This window comes from Coregonus clupeaformis, chromosome 31, assembly GCF_020615455.1.
Source record: "Coregonus clupeaformis isolate EN_2021a chromosome 31, ASM2061545v1, whole genome shotgun sequence".
Classification (NCBI taxonomy): domain Eukaryota; kingdom Metazoa; phylum Chordata; class Actinopteri; order Salmoniformes; family Salmonidae; genus Coregonus; species Coregonus clupeaformis.
In genome coordinates, this window is record NC_059222.1 from 21,155,027 (window position 1) to 21,179,119 (window position 24,093).

Sequence of the window (24,093 nt, forward strand, 5' to 3'; positions counted from 1 at the left end):
GACTTGAATCAATAAGTACCCCTTTGTTATGGCAAGCTTAAATACGTTCAGGAGTAAACATTTGCTTGGACTCTGTGTGCAATAATCGTGTTTAACATGATTTCTGAATGACTACCTCATCTCTGTACCGCACACATACAATTATCTTTAAGGTCCTTCAGTCGAGCAGTGAATTTCAAACACAGATTCAACCACAAAGACCAGGGAGGTTTCCCAATGCCTCACAAAGGACACTTATTGGTAGATGGGTAAAAAAAAAAAAAGCAGACATTGAATATCCAATTGAGTATGGTGAAGTTATTAATTACACTTTGGATGGTGTATCAATACACCCAGTCACTACAAAAATACAGGCGTGCTCCCTAACTTAGTTGCCGGAGAGGAAAGACACTGATCAGAGATTTCACCATGAGGCCTATGGTGACTTAAACAGTTTGAGTGGTGTTTTCCTAAGTCCGCTCACCCCTTTACAGGGGGGGTTACTATATAGAATTGGAAATACAGACGATATTCTGAACAAATATACATTTATTCGAATACAATTTTAACTACATGGCATGAAAAAATATATCTACCAAAGTGCATTCAATTGAAATGTACATTTATATGTTTTCTGAGCACTGAGACGATTAAGTGGTTTAAGAATAGCAAGCAATAAAAAAATGACAAAAAGGACAAAGTATTAACATTTCTAACCTTAGTATTTATCTAGATTGATTTGGACCATGAAAACTAAACAATTAGATATTTCAAAGCAGTTTAACAATATATTTTACAGCAAAGCCACAAATGGTTCTATTACTTTATAAAGAGCAAATCTAGAGCAAAAACAAGGCTGTGTTTTGAACAGGGGTTGGAACCAAAATTATTTTCCAATCGTTCCGAAACAGCACCCCAATTTCTTTAGTTCCTTTCCAGTGTTCCGACCAGAAAATAAAGTTCTGAACCGGTTTGAACCCCCAAAAAAGTAACGGTTCATTTAGTTCCTTTTCGGGGTTTTTTAAAACCTGTGAAATCAACATCGTTTTTACAAAATAGCTCATTAAATGTACTTCATCAATTAGCACCGATAGAGAAGCTTGCTATGGAACCCGTAAGCTAGTTGTTTACATGTTTAATTGGTCATTTAAGTGCAGGCGCAAGATGTGACTGAAATTTCACAGGTGGGGAGAGAGCGAGGGGTAGACATGGAGGTTTGGCTTGAAGCGGTGAACATCATGACATGATGTGAACTGGAATGTGTTTAGGCTACTACTAGCGTTATAACTTTACAGAATTATATACAAGACATGAGGAATATTTTTGGAACAAAAAAAATTACCTTAACCGTTTCTCAAGATTTGAAAATAACGGTTCTGTTCCGGAACACTAGAGATCACTTTCGTTCCTGATTCGGTTTCTCTTAACATGTCTTTCTTTTTCTGTTTTTTTTCTTCTGTTCCCTGAACCGGTTCCAACCCCTGGTTTTGACCACTAAACTTTGATTGTTTTGTGTAGGTCAGTCATTGAAATCATCAAAGACCACTTTGTCTTATTCTATTTCAAGGAGCTGATCAAAGTCAATGCACTTCCATCAGATGGAAAAGAGAACCGTGTACAAAAAGGACAGCCTGGTTTTTGCTCTGAATTTTAACACTAACATTTCTGCAAACCTATAATAACTTCCATTGGTGTCTTCAACAGTAAATACAATGTTTAATGTGATTGATTGTTTTCATGGTTGCTTCTGCATACAGGTTCCCCAAGAGAACATTTAAAACATATTTACACGCAAGGCTTCCACAGACATTGCTATAGCTCCTCTACAAAATACTAAATCAGATCAGGCCTAATTTGACCTCATGAAAGTAGAAAGGCACAACAGTGGTTCGCAAGCCAGCTAGCACACAAACCGTTTTTAAACGGTTTCAAATTGATACTGATCGATCATCTCAATTATGAAAATACTATTCTTATCAAATCATAATTTGTATCAGTTTTGTGTGTGTGGGGGGAGTACCATAAAATAGCTTTGTGCTTATAAAGGACTCCATAGCTCCAAGTACAGGAGAGAGGCTCCATATGCATTTGGTCTTTCACATTCCTTTTCCTTAACTAATAGAACGTAAACACATATTCTGACCAACACTCATCACCGGTTAATCACAAGCGTTCACATTTTAACGCAACAAATCAACAGAACTTTCAGTACCAGTAACTCATGATTGCTTTTGAGATTCGTAGCCTTGTTACTTTATACACTTTCAGATACGTTTAAGAGAGAACATTTTACATTTGAAGTAAAATGCAGACACAGGACAGTATTACCATGACTATTACATAGCAGTAAAACTAGTGCAACATTGACTGGGAATTATGATGGAAGGAATGTAAAAGGATGGTAATTCGTACACATTAACAAAAATGGCGCTGGTCCCTTATCTAGTGGGAGATCCCTATTAAAAAACACAGACAGAAGAATACAATGTTTTAAAAAAAAACAGGCAGGACTTCACTCAGAGCTAAAAATGCTCCCTCACATGCACACATACACACACACTTAAAGTTCTGAAGGTCCCTCTTCAGGTTCATTCAACTCCATGGAGTAATAGTCCAGTGGTTGCCTAAGGACAAAAAGCACACACGACAATCATTACAGTATCATTCTCTGAATCAGTTCATAGTAGAATGACACTTTGCCTGTGCATAATTCAAATAAAGTATTTTGAATTAACATCAAAACGGACACATTTCTCATTGCTGAAGCAATCAGAATACTGGATCACCTTGAAGAGCTCACATTTTAAGCTTTTCTGAGAACTGCAACAATGGCACAACATTATTATGTGAATGAAGTCAATTATATTATTTTGTCAGAGGGGTGAGGTGAAGTTGAGGCAGGGAAATCTGAGCTAATCATGTTTCTATTCACCTGGGAGTAAAAGGCCCATCTGTGTGACTCCATTATGTACAGGGCCTTGCAAAAGTATTCATCTCCCTTGGCGTTTTCCCAATTTTTTTGCATTACAACCTGTAATTTAAATAGATTTTTATTTGGATTTCATGTAATGGACATACACAAAATAGTCCAAATTGGTGAAGTGAAAAGAAAAAAATGACTTTTTTCAAAAAATTCAAAAAAATAAATAACGGAAAAGTGGTGCGTGCATATGTATTCACCCCCTTTGCTATGAAGCCCCTAAATAAGATCTGGTGCAACCAATTACCTTCAGAAGTCACATAATTAGTTAAATAAAGTCCACCTGTGTGCAATGTAAGTATCACATGATCTGTCACATGATCTCAGTATATATATATATATATACACACACACACACACACACACACACACACACACAGTTGAAGTCGGAAGTTTAGATACACCTTAGCCAAATACATTTAAACTCAGTTTTTCACAATTCCTGACATTTAATCCTGACATAATTTCAGCTTTTAATTATTTGATCACATCCCAGTGGGTCAGAAGTTTACATACACTCAATTAGTATTTGGTAGCATTGCCTTTAAATTGTTTAACTTCAAAACATTTCGGGTAGCCTTCCACAAGCTTCCCACAATAAGTTGGGTGAATTTTGGCCCATTCCTCCTGACAGCACTGGTGTAACTGAGTCAGGTTTGTAGGCCTCCTTGCTCACACACGCTTTTTCAGTTCAGCCCACAAGTTTTCTACAGGATTGAAGTCAGGGCTTTGTGATGGCCACTCCAATACCTTGACTTTGTTGTCCTTAAGCCATTTTGCCACAACTTTGGAAATATGCTTGGGGTCATTGTCCATTTGGAAGACCCATTTGCAATCAAGCTTTAACTTCCTGACTGATGTCTTGAGATGTTGCTTCAATATATCCACATCATTTTCCTTCCTCATGATGCCATCTATTTTGTGAAGTGCACCAGTCCCTCCTGCAGAAAAGCACCCCCACAGCATGATGCTGCCACCCCCGTGCTTCACGGTTGGGATGGTGTTCTTCGGCTTGCAAGCAACCCCCTTTTTCCTCCATACATAACGATGGTCATTATGGCCAAAAAGTTATATTTTTGTTTCATCAGACCAGAGGACATTTCTCCAAAAAGTACAATCTTTGTCCCCATGTGCAGTTGCAAACCGTAGTCTGGCTTTTTTATGGCGGTTTTGGAGCAGTGGCTTCTTCCTTGCTGAGCAGCCTTTCAGGTTATGTCGATATAGGACTCGTTTTACTGTGGATATAGATACTTTTGTAGCTGTTTCCTCCAGCATCTTCACAAGGTCCTTTGCTGTTGTTCTGGAATTGATTTGCACTTTTCACACCAAAGTACGTTCATATCTAGGAGACAGAACGCGTCTCCTTCCTGAGCAGTATGACGGCTGTGTGGTCCCATGGTGTTTATACTTGCGTACTATTGCTTGTACAGATGAACGTGGTACCTTCAGGCGTTTCGAAATTGCTCCCAAGGATGAACCAGACTAGGAGGTCTACAATTTTTTTCTGAGGTCTTGGCTGATTTCTTTTGATTTTCCCAGAAAAGTGTTAAAGAAATCAAAATATATTTTATATCAAAGAGGCACTGAGTTTTTATTTTTTTAACCTTTATTTAACTAGGCAAGTCAGTTAAGAACAAATTCTTATTTACAATGACGGCCTACTCCGGCCAAACCCGGACGACGCTGGGCCAATTGTGCGCCGCCCTATAGGACTCCCAATCACAGCCTGGAATCGAACCAGGGGTCTGTAGTGACGCCTCAAGCAATGAGATGCAGTGCCTTAGACCACTGCGCCACTCGGGAGTTTTAAAGTAGGCCTTGAAATACACCTCCAATTGACTCAAATTATGTCAATTAGCCTATCAGAAGCTTCTAAAGCCATGACATCATTTTCTGGAATTTTCCAAGCTGTTTAAAAGGCACAGTCAACTTAGTGTATGTAAACTTCTGACCCACTGGAATTGTGATACAGTGAATTATAAGTGAAAAAATCTGTCTATAAACAATTGTTGGAAAAAGTACTTGTGTCATGCACAAAGTAGATGTCCTTACCAACTTGCCAAAACTATAGTTTGTTAACAAGAAATGCGTGGAGTGGTTGAAAACGAGTGTTAATGACTCCAACCTAAGTGTATGTAAACTTCCGACTTCAACTGTATATATATATATATATATATATATATATATATATATATATATCTATATATATATATATATATATATATATACACACACACACAGTGGGGAGAACAAGTATTTGATACACTGCCGATTTTGCAGGTTTTCCTACTTACAAAGCATGTAGAGGTCTGTAATTTTTAACATAGGTACACTTTAACTGTGAGAGATGGAATCTAAAACAAAAATCCAGAAAATCACATTGTATGATTTTTAAGTAATTAATTTGCATTTTATTGCATGACATAAGTATTTGATACATCAGAAAAGCAGAAGTTAATATTTGGTACAGAAACCTTTGTTTGCAATTACAGAGATCATACGTTTCCTGTAGGTCTTGACCAGGTTTGCACACACTGCAGCAGGGATTTTGGCCCACTACTCCATACAGACCTTCTCCAGATCCTTCAGGTTTCGGGGCTGTCGCTGGGCAATACGGACTTTCAGCTCCCTCCAAAGATTTTCCATTGGGTTCAGGTCTGGAGACTGGCTAGGCAACTCCAGGACCTTGAGATGCTTCTTACGGAGCCACTCCTTAGTTGCCCTGGCTGTGTGTTTCGGGTCATTGTCATGCTGGAAGACCCAGCCACGACCCATCTTCAATGCTCTTACTGAGGGAAGGAGGTTGTTGGCCAAGATCTCGCGATACATGGCCCCATCCATCCTCCCCTCAATACTGTGCAGTCGTCCTGTCCCCTTTGCAGAAAAGCATCCCCAAAGAATGATGTTTCCACCTCAATGCTTCACGGTTGGGATGGTGTTCTTGGGGTTGTACTCATCCTTCTTCTTCCTCCAAACACGGTGAGTGGAGTTTAGACCAAAAAGCTCTATTTTTGTCTCATCAGACCACATGACCTTCTCCCATTCCTCCTCTGGATCATCCAGATGGTCATTGGCAAACTTCAGACGGGCCTGGACATGCGCTGGCTTGAGCAGGGGGACCTTGCGTGCGCTGCAGGATTTTAATCCATGACGGCATAGTGTGTTACTAATGGTTTTCTTTGAGACTGTGGACCCAGCTCTCTTCAGGTCATTGACCAGGTCCTGCCGTGTAGTTCTGGGCTGATCCCTCACCTTCCTCATGATCATTGATGCCCCACGAGGTGAGACCTTGCATGGAGCCCCAGACCGAGGGTGATTGACCGTCATCTTGAACTTCTTCCATTTTCTAATAATTGCACCAACAGTTGTAGCCTTCTCACAAAGCTGCTTGCCTATTGTCCTGTAGCCCACCCCAGCCTTGTGCAGGTCTACAATTTTATCCCTGATGTCCTTACACAGCTCTCTGGTCTTGGTTGGAGGTTGGAGTCTGTTTGATTGAGTGGGTGGACAGGTGTCTTTTATACAGGTAACGAGTGGAGAACAGGAGGGCTTCTTAAAGAAAAACTAACAGGTCTGTGAGAGCCGGAATTCTTACTGGTTGGTAGGTGATCAAATACTTATGTCATGCAATAAAATGCAAATTAATTACTTAAAAATCATACAATGTGATTTTCTGGATTTTTGTTTTAGATTCCGTCTCTCACAGTTGAAGTGTACCTATGATAAAAAATTACAGACCGCTACATGCTTTGTAAATAGGAAAACATGCAAAATCGGCAGTGTATCAAATACTTGTTCTCCCCACTGTATGTATGTATGTATGTATGTATGTATGTATGTATGTATGTATGTATGTATGTATGTATGTATGTATGTATGTATGTATGTATGTATGTATACACATATACATACACACATCTGTTCTGAAAGGCCCCAGAGTCTGCAACACCACTAAGCAAGGGCCACCACCAAGCAAGCAGCACTATGAAGAGCAAGGAGCTCTCCAAACAGGTCAGGGACCAAATTGTGGAGAAGTACAGATCAGGGTTGGGTTTATAACAAAATATCAGAAACTTTGAACATCCCATGGAGCATCATTAAATCCATTATTAAAAAATTGAAAGAATATGGCACCACAACAAACCTGCCAAGAGAGAGGGCCGCCCACCAAAACTCACAGACCAGGCAAGGAGGGCATTAATCAGAGAGGCAACAAAGAGACCAAAGATAACCCTGAAGGAGCTGCAAAGCTCCACAGCGGAGATTAGAGTATCTGTCCATAGGACCACTTTAAGCCGTACACTCCACAGAGCTGGGCTTTACAGAAGAGTGGCCAGAAAAAAGCCATTGCTTAAAGAAAAAAATAAGCAAACAATTTTGGAGACTCCCCAAACATATGGAAGAAGGTACTCTGGTCAGATGAGACTAAGATTGAGCTTTTTGGCCATCAAGGAAAACGCTATGTCTGGCGCAAACCCAACACCTCTCATCACCCTGAGAACACCACCCCCACAGTGAAGCATGGTGGTGGCAGCATCATGCTGTGGGGATGTTTTTCGTCAGCAGGGGCTGGGAAACTGGTCAGAATTGAAGGAAAGATGGATGGCGCTAAATACAGGGAAATTCTTGAGGGAAACCTGTTTTGAGACTGGGACGGAGGTTCACCTTCCAGCAGGACAATGACCCTAAGCATACTGCTAAAGCAACACTCGAGTGGTTTAAGGGGAAACATTTAAATGTCTTGGAATGGCCTAGTCAAAGCCCAGACCTCAATCCAATTGAGAATATGTGGTATAACTTAAAGATTGCTGTACACCAGCGGAACCCATCCAACTTGAAGGAGCTGGAGCAGTTTTGCCTTGAAGAACGGGCAAAAATCCCAGTAGCTAGATGTGCCACGCTTATAGAGACATACCCCAAGAGACTTGCAGCTGTAATTGCTGCAAAAGGTGGCTCTACAAAGTATTGACTTTGGGGGGGGTGAATAGTTATGCACGCTCAACTGTTCTGTTTTTTGGTCTTATTTCTTGTTTGTTTCACAACCAAAAATATTTTGCATCTTCAAAGTGGTAGGCATGTTGTGTAAATCAAAATGATACAACCCCCCCCAAAAATCTATTTTAATTCCAGGTTGTAAGGCAACAAAATAGGAAAAATGCCAAGGGGGGGTGAATACTTTCACAAGCCACTGTACAGCTGCATACGGTGATATGATGCCTCTTCACTTAACCACTGAGCCAAACTGAATATGTGAGCGCGTGTGCATACATATTCTGTGCATGTCTGAGTATGCATGCACATTCGGGACTCTACGTGTGTGTGTGTGTGTGCGTGCAAATGTGTGTGTGTGTGTGTGTATGGTCTCTCACCTCTTTTTGTAGAAGTAGGTAAAGAGGGCTGCTCCCAGCCCCAGTAGCAGTAGAGCTCCTAGCACCAGGCCAATCTGCAGGCCCAGGGCAGACTCTGAGAAGAAACACCCATCAGTCAGCTATGCCTAGTCCTGGACTAAGAAGCACTTTAAATTGAGCTTCTCTAGGCTTACAGAGAAGGCTTAACCTGTGTCTAGGAAACCGGCTCATAGAAAAGAAACCTGTGCATTGAACTACGCTCCCAAAATGAGCATGTTCAACTCTCAAACGTTATCAGCCAACGTTCACTTTACAAAAACATCAGGAGAGCTCTGTGCCTGCTAGGGTTCATGACTCCTCATATACACTGCTCAAAAAAATAAAGGGAACACTTAAACAACACAATGTAACTCCAAGTCAATCACACTTCTGTGAAATCAAACTGTCCACTTAGGAGGCAACACCGATTGACAATACATTTCACATGCTGTTGTGCAAATGGAATAGACAACAGGTGGAATTTATAGGCAATTAGCAAGACACCCCCAATAAAGAAGTGGTTCTGCAGGTGGTGACCACAGACCACTTCTCAGTTCCTATGCTTCCTGGCTGATGTTATGGTCACTTTTGAATGCTGGCGGTGCTTTCACTCTAATGGTAGCATGAGACGGAGTCTACAACCCACACAAGTGGCTCAGGTAGTGCAGCTCATCCAGGATGGCACATCAATGCGAGCTGTGGCAAGAAGGTTTGCTGTGTCTGTCAGCGTAGTGTCCAGAGCATGGAGGCGCTACCAGGAGACAGGCCAGTACATCAGGAGACGTGGAGGAGGCCGTAGGAGGCCAACAACCCAGCAGCAGGACTGCTACCTCCGCCTTTGTGCAAGGATGAGCACTGCCAGAGCCCTGCAAAATGACCTCCAGCAGGCCACAAATGTGCATGTGTCTGCTCAAACGGTCAGAAACAGACTCCATGAGGGTGGTATGAGGGCCCGACGTCCACAGGTGGGGGGTTGTGCTTACAGCCCAACACCGTGCAGGACGTTGGCATTTGCCAGAGAACACCAAGATTGGCAAATTCGCCACTGGCGCCCTGTGCTCTTCACAGATGAAAGCAGGTTCACACTGAGCACATGTGACAGACGTGACAGAGTCTGGAGACGCCGTGGAGAACGTTCTGCTGCCTGCAACATCCTCCAGCATGACCGGTTTGGCGGTGGGTCAGTCATGGTGTGGGGTGGCATTTCTTTGGGGGGGCCGCACAGCCCTCCATGTGCTCGCCAGAGGTAGCCTGACTGCCATTAGGTACCGAGATGAGATCCTCAGACCCCTTGTGAGACCATATGCTGGTGCGGTTGGCCCTGGGTTCCTCCTAATGCAAGACAATGCTAGACCTCATGTGGCTGGAGTGTGTCAGCAGTTCCTGCAAGAGGAAGGCATTGATGCTATGGACTGGCCCGCATGTTCCCCAAACCTGAATCCAATTGAGCACATCTGGGACATCATGTCTCGCTCCATCCACCAACGCCACGTTGCACCACAGACTGTCCAGGAGTTGGCGGATGCTTTAGTCCAGGTCTGGGAGGAGATCCCTCAGGAGACCATCCGCCACCTCATCAGGAGCATGCCCAGGCGTTGTAGGGAGGTCATACAGGCACATGGAGGCCACACACACTACTGAGCCTCATTTTGACTTGTTTTAAGGACATTACATCAAAGTTGGATCAGCCTGTAGTGTGTTTTTCCACTTTAATTTTGAGGGTGACTCCAAATCCAGACCTCCATGGGTTGATACATTTGATTTCCATTGATAATTTTTGTGTGATTTTGTTGTCAGCACATTCAACTATGTAAAGAAAAAAGTATTTAATAAGATTATTTCATTCATTCAGATCTAGGATGTGTTGTTTAAGTGTTCCCTTTATTTTTTTGAGCAGTATACTATACTATATATATATATATATATATATATATACATACACAAAAGTATGTGGACACCTATTCAAATGAGTGGATTCGGCTATTTCAGCCACACCAGTTGCTGACAGGTTTATAAAATCGAGCACACAGCCATGCAATCTCCATAGACAAACATTGGCCTTACTGAAGAGCTCAGTGACTTTCAACGTGGCACCGTCACAGGATGCCATCTTTCCAACAAGTCAGTTCGTCAAATTTCTGCCCTGCTAGAGCTGCACCGGTCAACTGTAAATGCTGTTATTGTGAAGTGGAAACTTCTAGGAGCAACAATGGCTTAGCCGCGAAGTGGTAGGCCACACAAGCTCACAGAGCGGGACCGGCGAGTGCTGAAGCGCGTAGCGCGTAAAAATAATCTGTCCTCAGTTGCAACACTCACTACAGAGTTCCAAACTGCCTCTGGAAGCAACGTCAGCAAAATAACTGTTCGTCGGGAGCTTCATGAAATGGGTTTCCATGGCCGAGCAGCCGCACACAAGCCTAAGATCACCATGCGCAATGCCAAGTGTTGGCTGGAGTGGTGTAAAGCTTGCCGCCATTGGACTCTGGAGCAGTGGAAACACGTTCTCTGGAGTGATGATTCACGCTTCACCATCTGGCAGTCCGACAGACGAATCTGGGTTTGGCGGATGTCAGGAGAACGTTACCTGCCCAAATGCATAGTGCCAACTGTAAAGTTTGGTGGAGGAGGAATAATGGTCTGGGACTGTTTTTCATGGTTTGGACTAGGCCCCTTAGTTCCAGTGAAGGGAAATCTTAATGCTACAGCATTCAATGACATTCTAGATGATTCAACTTTGTGGCAACAGTTTGGGGAAGGCCCTTTCCTGTTTCAGCATGACAATGACCCCGTGCACAAAGCGAGGTCCATACAGAAATGGTTTGTCGAAATCGGTGTGGTTCCCTGACCTCAACCCCATCGAACTCCTTTGGGATGAATTGGAACGCCGACTGTGAGCCAGGCCTAATCGCCCAACATCAGTGCCCGATCTCACTAATGCTCTTGTGGCTGAATGGAAACAAGTCCCCGCAGCAATGTTCCAACATTTAGTGGAAATCCGTCCTAGTAAAGTGGAGGCTGTTATAGCAGCAAAGCAGGGACCAACTCCATTTTAATGCCCATGATTTTGAAATGAGATGTTTGACGAGCAGGTGTCCACATACACTACATGACCAAAAGCATCTGAGGGTTCTCCAATATCTTGTATGACTATTGACTGTCTAAATCTGAACAAAGATCGCCACCTTCTGGACAATACTGTGAAAATGTGTTACGAATACTGTCTCAGTCCTACATTGGAAAACTTTGCACAGATTTCCAATGTTCACCTGTGCTCATGCGTCGGTCGGTAGCCGGGTCGGTACAGGTGTCCCCCTGGGTGGGGGAGGTCTGGAGGATGAGGGCCCTCTGGTGGTCCGACAGGGCCTGGATGTTCCCCAGCACATGGAGCCACCCGGCCACACAGGAGAAGTTGGCCACTGATACACACACACACACACACTTAATATCACATGGCACATACAGTACCAGTCAAAAGTTTGGACACACCTACTCATTCAAGGGTTTTTCTTTATTTTTACTATTTTCTACATGGTATAATAATAGTGAAGACATCAAAACTATGAATTAACACAAATGGAATCGTGTAGTAACCAAAAAAGTGTTAAAGAAATCGAAATATATTTTATATCAAAGTAGCCACCCTTTGCCTTGATGACAGCTTCGTACACTCTTGGCATTCTTTCAACCAGCTTCATGAGGAATGCTTTTCCAACAGTCTTGAAGGAGTTCCCACATATGCTGAGCACTTGTTGGCTGCTTTCCCTTCACTCTGCGGTCCAACTCATCCCAAACCATCTCAATTGGGTTGAGGTAAGGTGATTGTGGAGGCCAGGTCATCTGATGCAGCATTCCATTACTCTCCTTGGTCAAATAGCCCTTACACAGCCTGGAGGTGTGCTTTGGGTCATTGTCCTGTTGAAAAACAAATGATAGTCCCACTAAGCGCAAACCAGATGGGATGGCGTATCGCTGCAGAATGCTGTGGTAGCCATGCTGGTTAAGTGTGCCTTGAAACCTAAATAAAATCACTGACAGTGTCACCTGCAAAGCACCCCCACACCTCCTCCTCCATGCTTCACGGTGGGAACCACACGTGCGGATATCATCCGTTCACCTACTCAGAAAGGACACCGGTCTAATGTCCATTGTTCGTGTTTCTTGGCCCAAGCAAGTCTCTTCTTCTTATTGGTGTCCTTTAGTAGTGGTTTCTTTTCAGCAATTCGACCATGAAGGCCTGATTCACGCAGTCTCCTCTTGAACAGTTGATGTTGAGATGCGTCTGTTACTTGAAATCTGTGAAGCATTTATTTGGCCTGCAATCTGAGGTGCAGTTATTCTAATCAATTTATCCTCTGCAGCAGAGGTAATCCTGGGTCTTCCTTTCCTGTGGCGGTCCTCATGAGTGCCAGTTTCATCATAGCGCTTGATGGTTTTTGCAACTGCACTTGAAGAAACTTTAAAAGTTATTGAAATGTTCCGGATTGACTGACCTTCATGTCTTAAATGAATGATGGACTGTCGTTTCTCTTTGCTTATTTGAGTGGTTCTTGCCATAATATGGACTTGGTCTTTTACCAAATAGGGCTATCATCTGTATACCACCCCTACTTTGTCACAACACAACGGATTAGCTTAAACGCATTAAGAAGGAAAGAAATTCCACAAATTAACTTTTAGCAAGCACACCTGTTAGTTGAAATGCATTCCAGGTGACTATCTCATGAAGCTGGTTGAGAGAATGCCAAGAGTGTGCAAAGCTGTCATCAAGGCAAAGGGAGGCTACTTTGAAGAATCTCAAATATAATATATATTGAAGAATCTCAAATATAATATATAATGTAACTTTTTTGGTTACTACATGATTCCATGTGTTATTTCATAGTTTTGATGTAGAAAATAGTAAAACTAAAGAAAAACCCTTGAATGAGTAGGTGTGTCCAAACTTTTGACTGGTGGGTTCTCCAGTTTAAACAGAGCTGAAAACAAAATGTGTAATGTTATGAAATGACTATGACAGGAAACATAAAACCAAAATCCATATCCTCAACACTGGTTGACTAAAAACGGTGAGTATTGCACAATGTTATGTGCGTGTATATCAATGACCAAATGTGTTATACATTTGCTCGTGTTTGCAACTTTGTGTGTGTGTGTGTTGTCTCTCTAATGCTAGTGTTGTGTCTCACCCTGCAGGTAGAGGGCAGAGATACCACAGTGACATCTTTCCTCCAGATAGCCAGCGACATCCATCTCACTGTGACCCTGCACCAGTCCACTGCAGTCTGAAAGATATAAAGAGAGTAAGAGTTCGCATGGATAAGGACGGTACATAAGCCATTAGAGATACTAATGAGTTGAGACCACTTGATCGAACATCATTATAAATACACACTTAAAGTGCAACACCTCAAATTACGGTATATAAGACAAACTGTATAGTCATGCAGCAGACAGTTAGGCAATCGTTCTTCGAATCCCTCCGGAAATGTGAGTTCTTAAATAAGTGCTACTAGCGTCACTTACCATTGACGCTTCCCCTTTCTTAACATCACGAAAAGCCCAATTTCCCAAGAAATAGGGATCACATGGCTTACTTCCTGGGTGCTCCTGCCAATCACCGGAGAGGGGAGCCAGGCATAGGTCGAGGTCGCTGGAGAAAGCGGGGCTGGGGCAGATGTTGGTCAGGCGCGGGGTGGGGGAGGAGCTGGTCCAGGAGGAGGGGCTTCTTGCCTCGCAGCAGGAGCAACGGCTGAGAGACACGGGACTATCCTCCACTGACCTGCGGTGTACACACAGAGGCACACACACAAACCAATCTTTAGTGACACTAACAAAAGACTGACTAGCTTGACTTAACCTATACCAGGGGTGGCCAAACCTTTGGGCTAGAGGGACAAATCGGGATTATGAAATTCAACGGAGGGCCGCACAGATTTTTTGGAGACTGATTTCCTCGTCAAAATCAATTTGCAGGCCAGAAAAATGGCAGTTATTTCAAAATATAGGTCATTATCATTTCTACATACTAAATAATAATTGTTCAGAAAAGAATGGCACCAGAATTGTGGTTTTGTTTTGCGGTTTTGTCATAGTCCCTCCTAACGTCTCCTGTGCGGCTGGTGAACGTTGTAGAGGAAAATAGAAAACATGTACGTCTTACCTTTCAGGAATGGGGTCATAATAGCTAATAGCTCTCACCGTTCAAAAGCTAGAAACCGTTCCATTTGTCCCAACCGCTTATAGTCGATATCGTAGGTTACTCACATAACCACGGTTCTATGAACTAAGCGGCACATTCTGTTGACTACAAAATATTTTGCTGGAACCTTCTGGCGGGGCAAACCAAACGTTTGGCCGGCCTTGCCCTATACCTTGACCAAATCATTTTATTACCAGTAGTAAACAAAGCAAATGCAAGTAAATGTAATTCCTACCTGAGTACAGGCATCACCTGCTGCCCTCTGGTGGCGGAGAGTTTAATGAGCAATCTCAGGTCATCACTGAACACTAGCGTGTCACGAAGAGTGCTGTTGGTTAGGGTGGTACCAGCTCTACACACAGTGACTGTGTCAGAACACAGGACTACGGCCCCATTGGCCGGAATTGTGGCCCCCTTCGGAAACACCTGGTCTGTGAGGAAGAGGAGAATGAGGGAAGACCAAAAGAGGTGGTGAGGGAGAGAAAGTGTGAGAAAGATACATTTTTATTCCGTTTTATTTGTGCCGTTTATCTTTCCAGGGTAGTGTTCATTAGGGCAACAAAACGTTTCCAAACTTTGTGAAACGGAAAAAGAAATGAATTAATTTCAGATAGTGCCTTCCTGTTTCACTCCGATTTGTGCCTAGTGAACATGACCCTGCCCTCACCTGCTCCTGTGATGTTCCCGATGAGGTAGAAGCCATTATGGTCTGTGACTCCGGTCAGAGGGAGGGCCATGGTCGTACCGGCGCGATACTCTTCAAACACGGTCAGGACCAGGCCCTGTAGAGAAGTCAGGGGCGGTCCTAGCAGCTCCACAAACCCCCTCTGCTGGCTGTGGTTGGTCCAGCGGGCACCTCCCACCTCGCTGATGACCACACCTTCAGGGGGAGGGGGTGGGCGGGGACAAGAGTTCTCCCTCAGAGGTGTGGGTGGGGCCACCTGAAGAACAATAGAATTGATAGGCTTTCAATTGGCAAGGTCATCAAAATTGTTAAAAGGTTTTTAAAAACAATTCTAATAAATACAACAGTTGGACAGTGGATGAAGATACTCCAAACGTTTTGCGGCAGGTAGCTTAGTGGGTAAGAGCGTTGTGCCAGTAACCGAAAGGTCGCTGGTTCTAATCCCCGAGCTGACTAGGTGAAAAATCTGTCGATGTGCCCTTAAGCAAGGCACTTAACCCTAATTGCTCATGTAAGTCGCTCTGGATAAGAGCGTCTGCTAAATGACAGAAAAACTAAACAAAAAAATAAACAATTATAGCACATAAAACATTTTACTGGCATGGACAAATAAGTTCAGGGATTCAATTTGTCATAAAATCTCACTTTTTTTATTAGAATGCACTCATATAGACACACACATTTTGTTATTGTATTAGGTATTTTTTATATTTTGTGTTAAAATAAACAAACTATATGTGCCTCATTTGCATAAATACACTGGGTGTATTTGCAATTGCATATATGAACACATTAACATAAAGGGGTTGAACAAGGCTGCAATCGCCAAACACTTGCTCAGTCTACCCTACCTGCACGGTCTAGACTGCCTTATTAATTACTGTCGGTCACTTTCTCTTGCATAATTCAACAAAGCTTATGATACTGTTGAGTGTTGATCATGCTATTTAATTGAATAAGTTGTCCTCTACAGGCCTGAGCTCTGATGCCTGTTCATGGTTTCATGATTATCTTAGTGACAGAACTCAGGCCATCGTGATTGATGGGGTTAAGTCTGAATTTCTTGAAGTACATAAAGGTGTACCACAGGGGTCGATTTTGGGACCGGAATCCCTGTCACTTTGCTGAAATGACGCCCCTGCCTTATTGTGATTGTTTTCAATTAGAATGGTCAAAAAACAACAAAATTGCTTCTTAGCAAAGAGCTCAAGCAATAATTTAGCTAAGACTTCTGGGAACTATCCGTTATTGGCAGAGAGGTTTCGAACTCTTTAACTAAAACTCCATCACTCCATCCCATCAAAACATGCTGAAATTTCAAGTGGTCTTTCAAATAGCTGACACTAAAAGGGCATTATCATGAATCTCACAGTATTATTCCAACCTTACTGTGTATACAAAACATGACATTGACTGACCAGGTGAATCCAGGTGAAAGCTATGATCCCTTATTGATGTCACTTGTTAAATCCACTTCAAATCAGTGTAGATGAAGGGGAGGAGACAGGTTAAAGAAGGATTTATAAGCCTTGAGAAAATTGGGACATGGATTGTGTATGTGTGCCATTCAGAGGCTGAATGGGCAAGACAAAAGATTTAAGTGCCTTTGAACGGGGTATGGTAGTAGGTGCCAGGCGCACCGGTTTGAGTGTGTCAATAACTGCGATGCTGCTGGGTTTTTCCACGCTCAACAGTTTCCCATTTGTATCAAGAATGTTCCACCACCCAAATGACATCCAGCCAACTTGACACAACTGTGGGAAGCATTGGGCCAGCATCCCAGTGGAACGCTTTCGACACCTTGTAGAGTCCATGCCCCAACGAATGTTGACTGTTCTGAGGGCAAAAGGGGGTGCAACTCAATATTCAGGTGTTCTTAATGTTTTGTACACTCAGTGTATATAAAACACAGGAAAATCACATTTTTGACTGCACTGGACCTTTAACCTGATTTGATTAAGATATTTAATAAAAGGGAATTTCTCCATGTAAAAAGGACCCATGAGCACAAACATGTGAAGTTCATAGGAGCATGTCAAATTGGGTGTCAAATGAAAACTAATAGTCTATATTTTTGAGAAATTAAGGCATATAGGCCAACACATTAAGTATTTTCCATCCTACAAATTAGTAATAAGCAAAGGTTTACAGAAGTAACAAGTAAAACGTAGACTTACCAATTAGTGTTTTTCCTGATATCTATTTGGCTTATTTATTATTAAGTGATTAATACTCCAAATTATGTTACCAAATCGGTAACAGAATTTCTGAAATCACTAACGGAATAACTGCAATTGAATTGGCTACAATGGGAATTCATAGTAGTAACAAGCCACAGTTGGGTCACCTGCTACAGTCCTCCCTTCCACTGGCATTCTGTTATGTTCAGCACATAACTGTTTTATTTCCCATTCTGGCATCTGGTGGTCAAAGCAAGTGTGAAAACAGTCTAGACAACCCCTCCCTCTCCCTCTGCCTCTCTCTCGTTAATGTCACCTCTCCCGCCTCTTATTGACACCTAGCCATGAGTCCCCCTCTCTTTCCATTTACTGTAACCGAGTGGCACAGTGGTCTAAAGCTGTGCCACTAGAGATCCTGGTTCAAATCCAGGCTCTGTCATAGCTGGCCGCGACCGGGAGACCAATGGGGTGGCGCACAATTGGCCCAGCGTCGTCCAGGGTAGGGGAGGGAATGGCCGGCAGGGATGTAGCTCAGTTGGTAGAGCATGGCGTTTGCAACGCCAGGGTTGTGGGTTTGATTCCCACAGGGTGCCAGTATGAAAAAAAAGAATAATATATGCACTCACTAACTGTAAGTCGCTCTGGATAAGAGCATCTGCTAAATGTAAAAAATGTAAATGTAACCAGCATCCTTACCCACTGAGCACCGACCGGCACCAGACGTCCATGGACATTGAAAAGTAGTTGAAATTTGGTCAGTCCACCCTGGCCTTGATTTCAATATCCACAGACAGTTTTTTGGTATGGTCCGGAAAGGCTTTAATTTCAATGTCCACCGACATAGATTTTTGGGCCGGACCAGCCTTGATTTTGCCCAAACATAGACCTGAATGATTGGTTGAGATTTTGTCCAGTCCAAATCTGAACCAATCATAGATGTCTGTTTCACAAGTTTGGAGAGCACAGTAAAAAAAGTAGAGTATAGTCCTGTACAGAAGAGTAGAATAGAGTTCAGTACAGTACAGAAGAGCACATGAGTTGAGCACAGTATAATGTACTGTGTTATAATGTACTGAACTGTACTCTACGGAACTCTACTGTTCTGTACTCTACTGAGCTCTGTGCTGTACTTTGATATCCAAACTTGTGAAACATAGACGTCTATGATTGGTCCAGATTTGGTCCGGTCTGGACCAACCAAATGTGGTCTTGTTTGGGGGTAGAGATCATTAAAATAATAGCCAGTGTGTAGAATAATACCCAAATATGCAAAGGAGGATATTGCATGTTTCTACCTTTGTGTACCTATTCAGGCTATATCGCCATGAAGAGAATTGCATTCATATCCATAATTATGCATTTCTGTATAGTACAGATCAGGGACCCATGATGCAATTCCGTTACCAGGTGTAAATCCACATCACTTACTTTAGTTCATTAACCTAAATATATTTTTTCTAAGTCAAGTTGTCACTTCATAGCTGAAACTCCATTCTTTCTGCAGACATCTTTGAATCTTAATTCGGAGCAGATATTTAACAGTGTTTGGAAAATGTGGTTACGTAAAAAACTGAAGCAGAATTGACCAAAATTCTGTTACCGAACTTTGTATCTGCACAGTTCTTCCAGTAAATATGTTTTTGTAAAAATGTCTGTGTAAATTGTTAAAAGTAGTCCTTGTGCATAGAGTTGTATAGTTTGTAAAAATTTTAAAAATCAATGGTTTTTGTTTGGCATACATTTTAAAGTGAAAAATCTGTCTCACCATTACCATGGAATTGCCCAAAAACGTATTGAGCAATAATCTCTTTCTCACATGCATATGTTGTGACACATCGTGGTAAAAGTGAACATTTTTACCGCTGTATAAATAAATCTGGTTTATATTACACTATTTAAGGTGAGAGTGAAGTACCTTAAGTAGGTGTATTACACTATTTAGGGTGAGCGGGACATACTTTAAGTAGATGTATTACTATTTAAGGTATGAGCGAAGTATATTAAATAGGGACTTTACTCCATAGGCGGAGCAAAGTATTATGGGTAGGGAAGAGTATTGTAAGTCTGCTAAATGACGTAAATGTATTGAGGGATCCTCACCACAAAAGCAGACAGGTCGGCAGGCAGCAGGCCGTTACAGCGGCTCAAGGCCTCGTCTCCGGGCTGCACCTCCGGGTCCTCCAGCAGGGGGAGCTGTCCTGGGGTCAACACATCGCTCAGCTCCTGGGCGTCCTTGTCTGAGCCCCTCAGCCGGTACACCACCGCGTCCAGCAACCCCTGGGTCGGGATCCCTCTCTGGGAGGCCGAGGGCGGGCCGAAGGCGCTGCGGTACAGGGCCACTGCGTCCGGCCCATTCTGGATGGTGTTGGGGGGCAGGCGAACCGAGGGGGCCGGGACCAGCCTATCACTGCCCACCAGGAAGTAGCCTTGGGCGGTGGTGAAGTGTCCTGTGAGGCTGATCTCACGGTAGGGCTTGCTGTTGTGTCCACTGAACAGGAGGAGCCACACTGCCTGCAGGGAGATGCGGCGGCCCGACGGGTGCCACAGCTCGATGAACTCGCCGTCCTCGGCCGAACCTGGGTTGTCTGCATTTACCTCGCTGATCAGGAAGTCCCCCCGGCCCCAGGGAGGGAGGTGAGGGGGCACCTTCGTACTCCCAGGGACCACTGAAGATGGAAAAAGGGGATTTAGCAAATAGCAACAGTTCAAAACTCACCACTATTGGGATAATTTGGTCACTAGTTATATTAAGTTGCTCTTATACCTGTGTTTGTAAAGACGTTGTTTGATTTGATTTCAACTTGATTACAATTATTCTATTAGACTAATATTGGATTTCATTGGCTGTGATTGATTAGAAGCCAATTGACTCTGACTAGCCTAAGCACCCATGTGTATCACCAATGTAATTGTGTGTGTCAGTGTGATAGAGAAATATGTAACACTCACCAGTGACATGAGGGCAAATCTTTGGCCAGGGGCACTGGTTGGGCTGTCCAGGGGTTTGTGGCGCTTCCCAGAATACACCGGGGTCTCTGGTCCAACTGGCCACACCACAGCGACTGAGGTAGACGCCTCCCTCCCCAAAACTGTGAATGACCAGCAAGGTTAGTACTTCAGCCTTAGATAGAGAGATGAATAGATGGGATGGATGAGTAGATGGATAAATAGATTCAAAGAAGGTTAGATTACCTGGCGCTGAGCTGGTAGGGCCGTCTGCCTGGTATGAGGGTCTCTGTGAGGTTGGCACTGGGTTGGTCCCCTGGTCCAACATACAAGAAGGCGTCTAAGGGTTGCGTCTGGCTCAGGGGGCTGCCCACAGGGAAGTCGGAGGCCTTGCCACTGTACAGCGCCACCGCACCCGACTCATCTCCTGATGAACAACGCAACACAGCAGAACATAAAATCACTCAACACAGTTTTCACACCAATGAACACTTCAATGCAACCCTTTTCTTGCACAGGAAGTGGAACCATTTGCGTAGATATAATTTCACACATACAAAAATACTACAGGCCCAGTTCCTTGACTAAATAGATAGAAATATCTGCAAGGCCTCCCAATGAACAGATCTGAAGAGACTGTAATAAGAGCTCCTCCACGTACAGTTCACTGACCTTTCATGTTGTTCTTGTCAATGGTGATGGAGATCAGGCCTTCCCTTGAGGTGGACACATCCACACTCTCACTGATCGTTTCCGTCCGCCCGTCCATCACCACCAGCACCAGAGGCCCTGCAGCCTGGGACTCAGTTAGCTCCACAAACCCGTCCACCTGCCCCCCTCCCAGCTTCAGCTCGCTGATACGCGGGGTGGCAGCGCTGGAATCAGGGGGTGTGCAGCGGTTGCGTTGGCCAGGTGAAGGCAGGGCCACCTGGAAGCCCCAGCTTTCCCCAGAGACCAGGCACCTCTCGATGGACTCGTCTCCCTCGTGGGCCCACTCATCTTCTACGAAGGCCGGCTCCCCAGGGGTCAACGTCTCGGCCAGCACCTCCGCGCCCCCAGACCGCCGTGTCACGTACACGATGGCATCCACCAGCCCCACGGCAGTGGCGTTCATCTTCTCCCCGTAGCGTGCGGCGGACGTGTGGTAGAGAGCAATGGCGTCCGGGCCGTTCTGGACAGTGTTGGGTGGGAGGGGGATGGCCGGTTTGGGCTGCATGTCCACCGAGCCAACCAGGAAGAAGCCCCGGTCGTCTGTGACGTGGCCCTTCAGGTCCAGTACTTTGTAGGCTATATTGCCATTTCCATTGTAGAACACCAGGGTGTAGCCGTCCAGTGAGGCTCTCTGACCGCCGGTGTGATAGAGCTCGACGAACTCAGTGGTGTCCAGTTTGGGGTTGTCTGCGTTAACCTCACTGATGATGAGGCAGTGATCTCCCTTGACTGACGCAACCAGACACACAGACAGACAGACAGCGTATGCTGCGACCACGTGAAGGGCCAGTCTTCCCACCATGGCTTTCTACTTAACCAAAAATGTCAGTGCTAAAATGCATGTAAGGCGGACAGTCTCTGAAAGATGAAGAAAATGAGGAAGAAAATTGAGGCATGAAAACAACTATTGCCTAGAAATCAACAGAAGATAAAAATGGATATCAATTACACTGTCTTCATCACGCAGGGCAACCTCTGAACCACAGAACTGTTTTGACAAGTACAGGCAGATTGAGGACTAAGCTACTGTGGTGCATGTTGCAATCTAGGCTAGTAGAACCTGACATTTGCCCAAAGGGAGCGTTGAATGAATGAGTCACCAAAACAAGAATATGATCGGGAATGTATGTCTTTGTTTGAGTCACAGTTAGGGTAAATCATACATTTCTTGAAAATCACATGTAGACTACTAGGAAGTGGGTTTCATCCAAAACAATGTATTGATGTAAACATTTGCAAACTGTGCTTTTTATTTATTTATTCTCAAAAGTGCGAGGGCAGGCTTTTTAAAAATAGCTTCCTGAACCTTGAATTAACCAATACGTAGCTGTAATCTTCTGTAGGCACCGTTAAAATAAAAATGTGGATAATTCAATTTTGGATCGTTTTTTACCAAACGTATTTCCAGGGAAGCACAACGACGGTGAATTGGCTCGAGTACGGTACTCGGTAGGGCATGGAAAACGAAGAAAGTTGCCTACTAAAAAATATTAAAATACCTAACTAGGCTACTCTACGTGCTATGTAAATATTGGAACTGTATTGAATATCTTCAGTTAAAATCCCATTCAAGACCACAACTTGTTGCATAGAAGAGGCTATTCAAGTCACGGTAAATTATTGCTTCATCTCAGCGACAAAACGGTTGTCATTCGAGTTCATCAGTGCAGTGCCAAACAGGGTTACAAAGTAGCGACGTGACTTACTGTATTTCAGTGTCCCGTCCGCGACGACGGGATTATCGGAACAATGTTACAATCCAACAGAGAATAAATCCGTTTCTGTATTCCGAGAGAGATATTCAGAAACTTTGTTTCAATCGCTGCCGCTCCCAGCGTTGTGTCCTCATTGACAAAGCACTTTCTCCCCCCGCTTTCGAGTGCGTGGGCGGTCGGAGGGGGATGATGCTTGGGTATCCTTCTTGTGCTGCTAACATTCCAGGCCATCCAAGTTCAGCCTTGATTTATATGGCCACTTGACCCCTGACTATTCGCAAGGAACGTGTAACACCTTGGCCACACTAGCAAGTTGGCTATTACTAGCTGAAATTAAATGGGGCGGGGTGACCTTTTTATCTAATATGTTCTTGGTTAATGAGCATGAAGAAAAATATTGATCACTTATTGTTAAGGTTCACAATTGGCATTTGTCTCTGAATGTAGGGCCAAGTCTACCACTGACTTTCCACATGTACTTTTTTTCATAGTTGTTTAGACATTATGGCTTCCTGCCATACCAGGCAGTGTCAGAGGAAGGCCCTAAAAATCGTCAAAGTCTCCAGCCACCCTAGTCATAGACTGTTCTCTCTGCAACAGCACAGCAAGCGGTACCGGAGCGCCAAGTCTAGGTCCAAAAAGCTTCTTAACAGCTTCTACCCCCAAGCCATAAGACTCCTGAACAGCTAATCGTGGCTACCCGGACTATTTGCATTTCCTCAATAAGAGCTAGGATATTTGGTTGCAAGGTATCCATTTACAACGGGTATATCAACTGTTAAGTTCTTGCTGTTCCCTACAAGGCTGGGTCTCTGCATCCGGGGTCTTGCTCTCAGTCTGGGTCATGGTTAATGATCTTGGAGTTTTGTGGCAGTGATTTCAGTTTAGAATGTTGAATCCTGCATTCTGCCATTTAAATGAATTGGGATACAACAAGCTTATAGTTTATGAAGTAGGAATGATAGCAAAAAGCTATGTTGAAGCCATCTAAGTTGAGTCAGTCTGCACATGTCAACGTTGGGGTGTTATTTGTAGCTGTGGTCAGTAGTTGTGTGGTCAGTAGTTGTTTGGTTGTGGTCAGTAGTTGTGGTCAGTAATGGTCAATAGTTGTGTTCAGTAGTTGTGGTCAGTAGGTGTGTGGTTGTAGTTGTGGTCAGTAATTGTGTGGTTGTGGTCAGTAGTTGTGTGGTTTAGTAGTTGTGTGGTCAGTAGTTGTGGGGTGGTGGTCAGTATACAAGCACAGTTTGAATGGCACTTCTAGCTTAAACGGTTGAAGACTAGTAGCGGAGAGCAATTTTCCCATTCAAGTCA

General features: G+C 43.7%; 1 protein-coding gene across 1 annotated transcript; it reads right to left on the reverse strand.

Moving 5' to 3' along the window:
• Positions 1-510: 510 nt before the first annotated feature.
• LOC121547211 lies at positions 511-22,966 on the reverse strand. The gene is made up of 12 exons (XM_041858365.2): positions 22,774-22,966; positions 21,029-21,925; positions 20,603-20,783; positions 20,360-20,499; positions 19,511-20,076; positions 15,213-15,486; positions 14,781-14,976; positions 13,941-14,125; positions 13,533-13,628; positions 11,613-11,762; positions 8,329-8,422; positions 511-2,603 (listed from the first exon to the last, which is right to left on the reverse strand). The coding sequence occupies exons 2-12, from the start codon at positions 21,867-21,869 to the stop codon at positions 2,540-2,542; spliced, it is 2,787 nt and encodes a 928-aa protein (XP_041714299.1). The 5' UTR covers positions 21,870-21,925; positions 22,774-22,966; the 3' UTR covers positions 511-2,539.
• Between the last annotated feature and the right edge of the window lie 1,127 nt (positions 22,967-24,093).

Bases quoted from the DNA above. Each gene is read 5' to 3' on its own strand.
- LOC121547211 (XM_041858365.2), bottom strand. From the start codon at position 21,869: ATGGTGGGAAGACTGGCCCTTCACGTGGTCGCAGCATACGCTGTCTGT. The intron at 15,487-19,510 runs GTGAGGATCCCT...ATTGTTCTTCAG, and splicing joins CCGACCTGTCTGCTTTTGTG to GTGGCCCCACCCACACCTCT. The intron at 14,126-14,780 runs GTAGGAATTACA...TGTACACCGCAG, and splicing joins CAGGTGATGCCTGTACTCAG to GTCAGTGGAGGATAGTCCCG.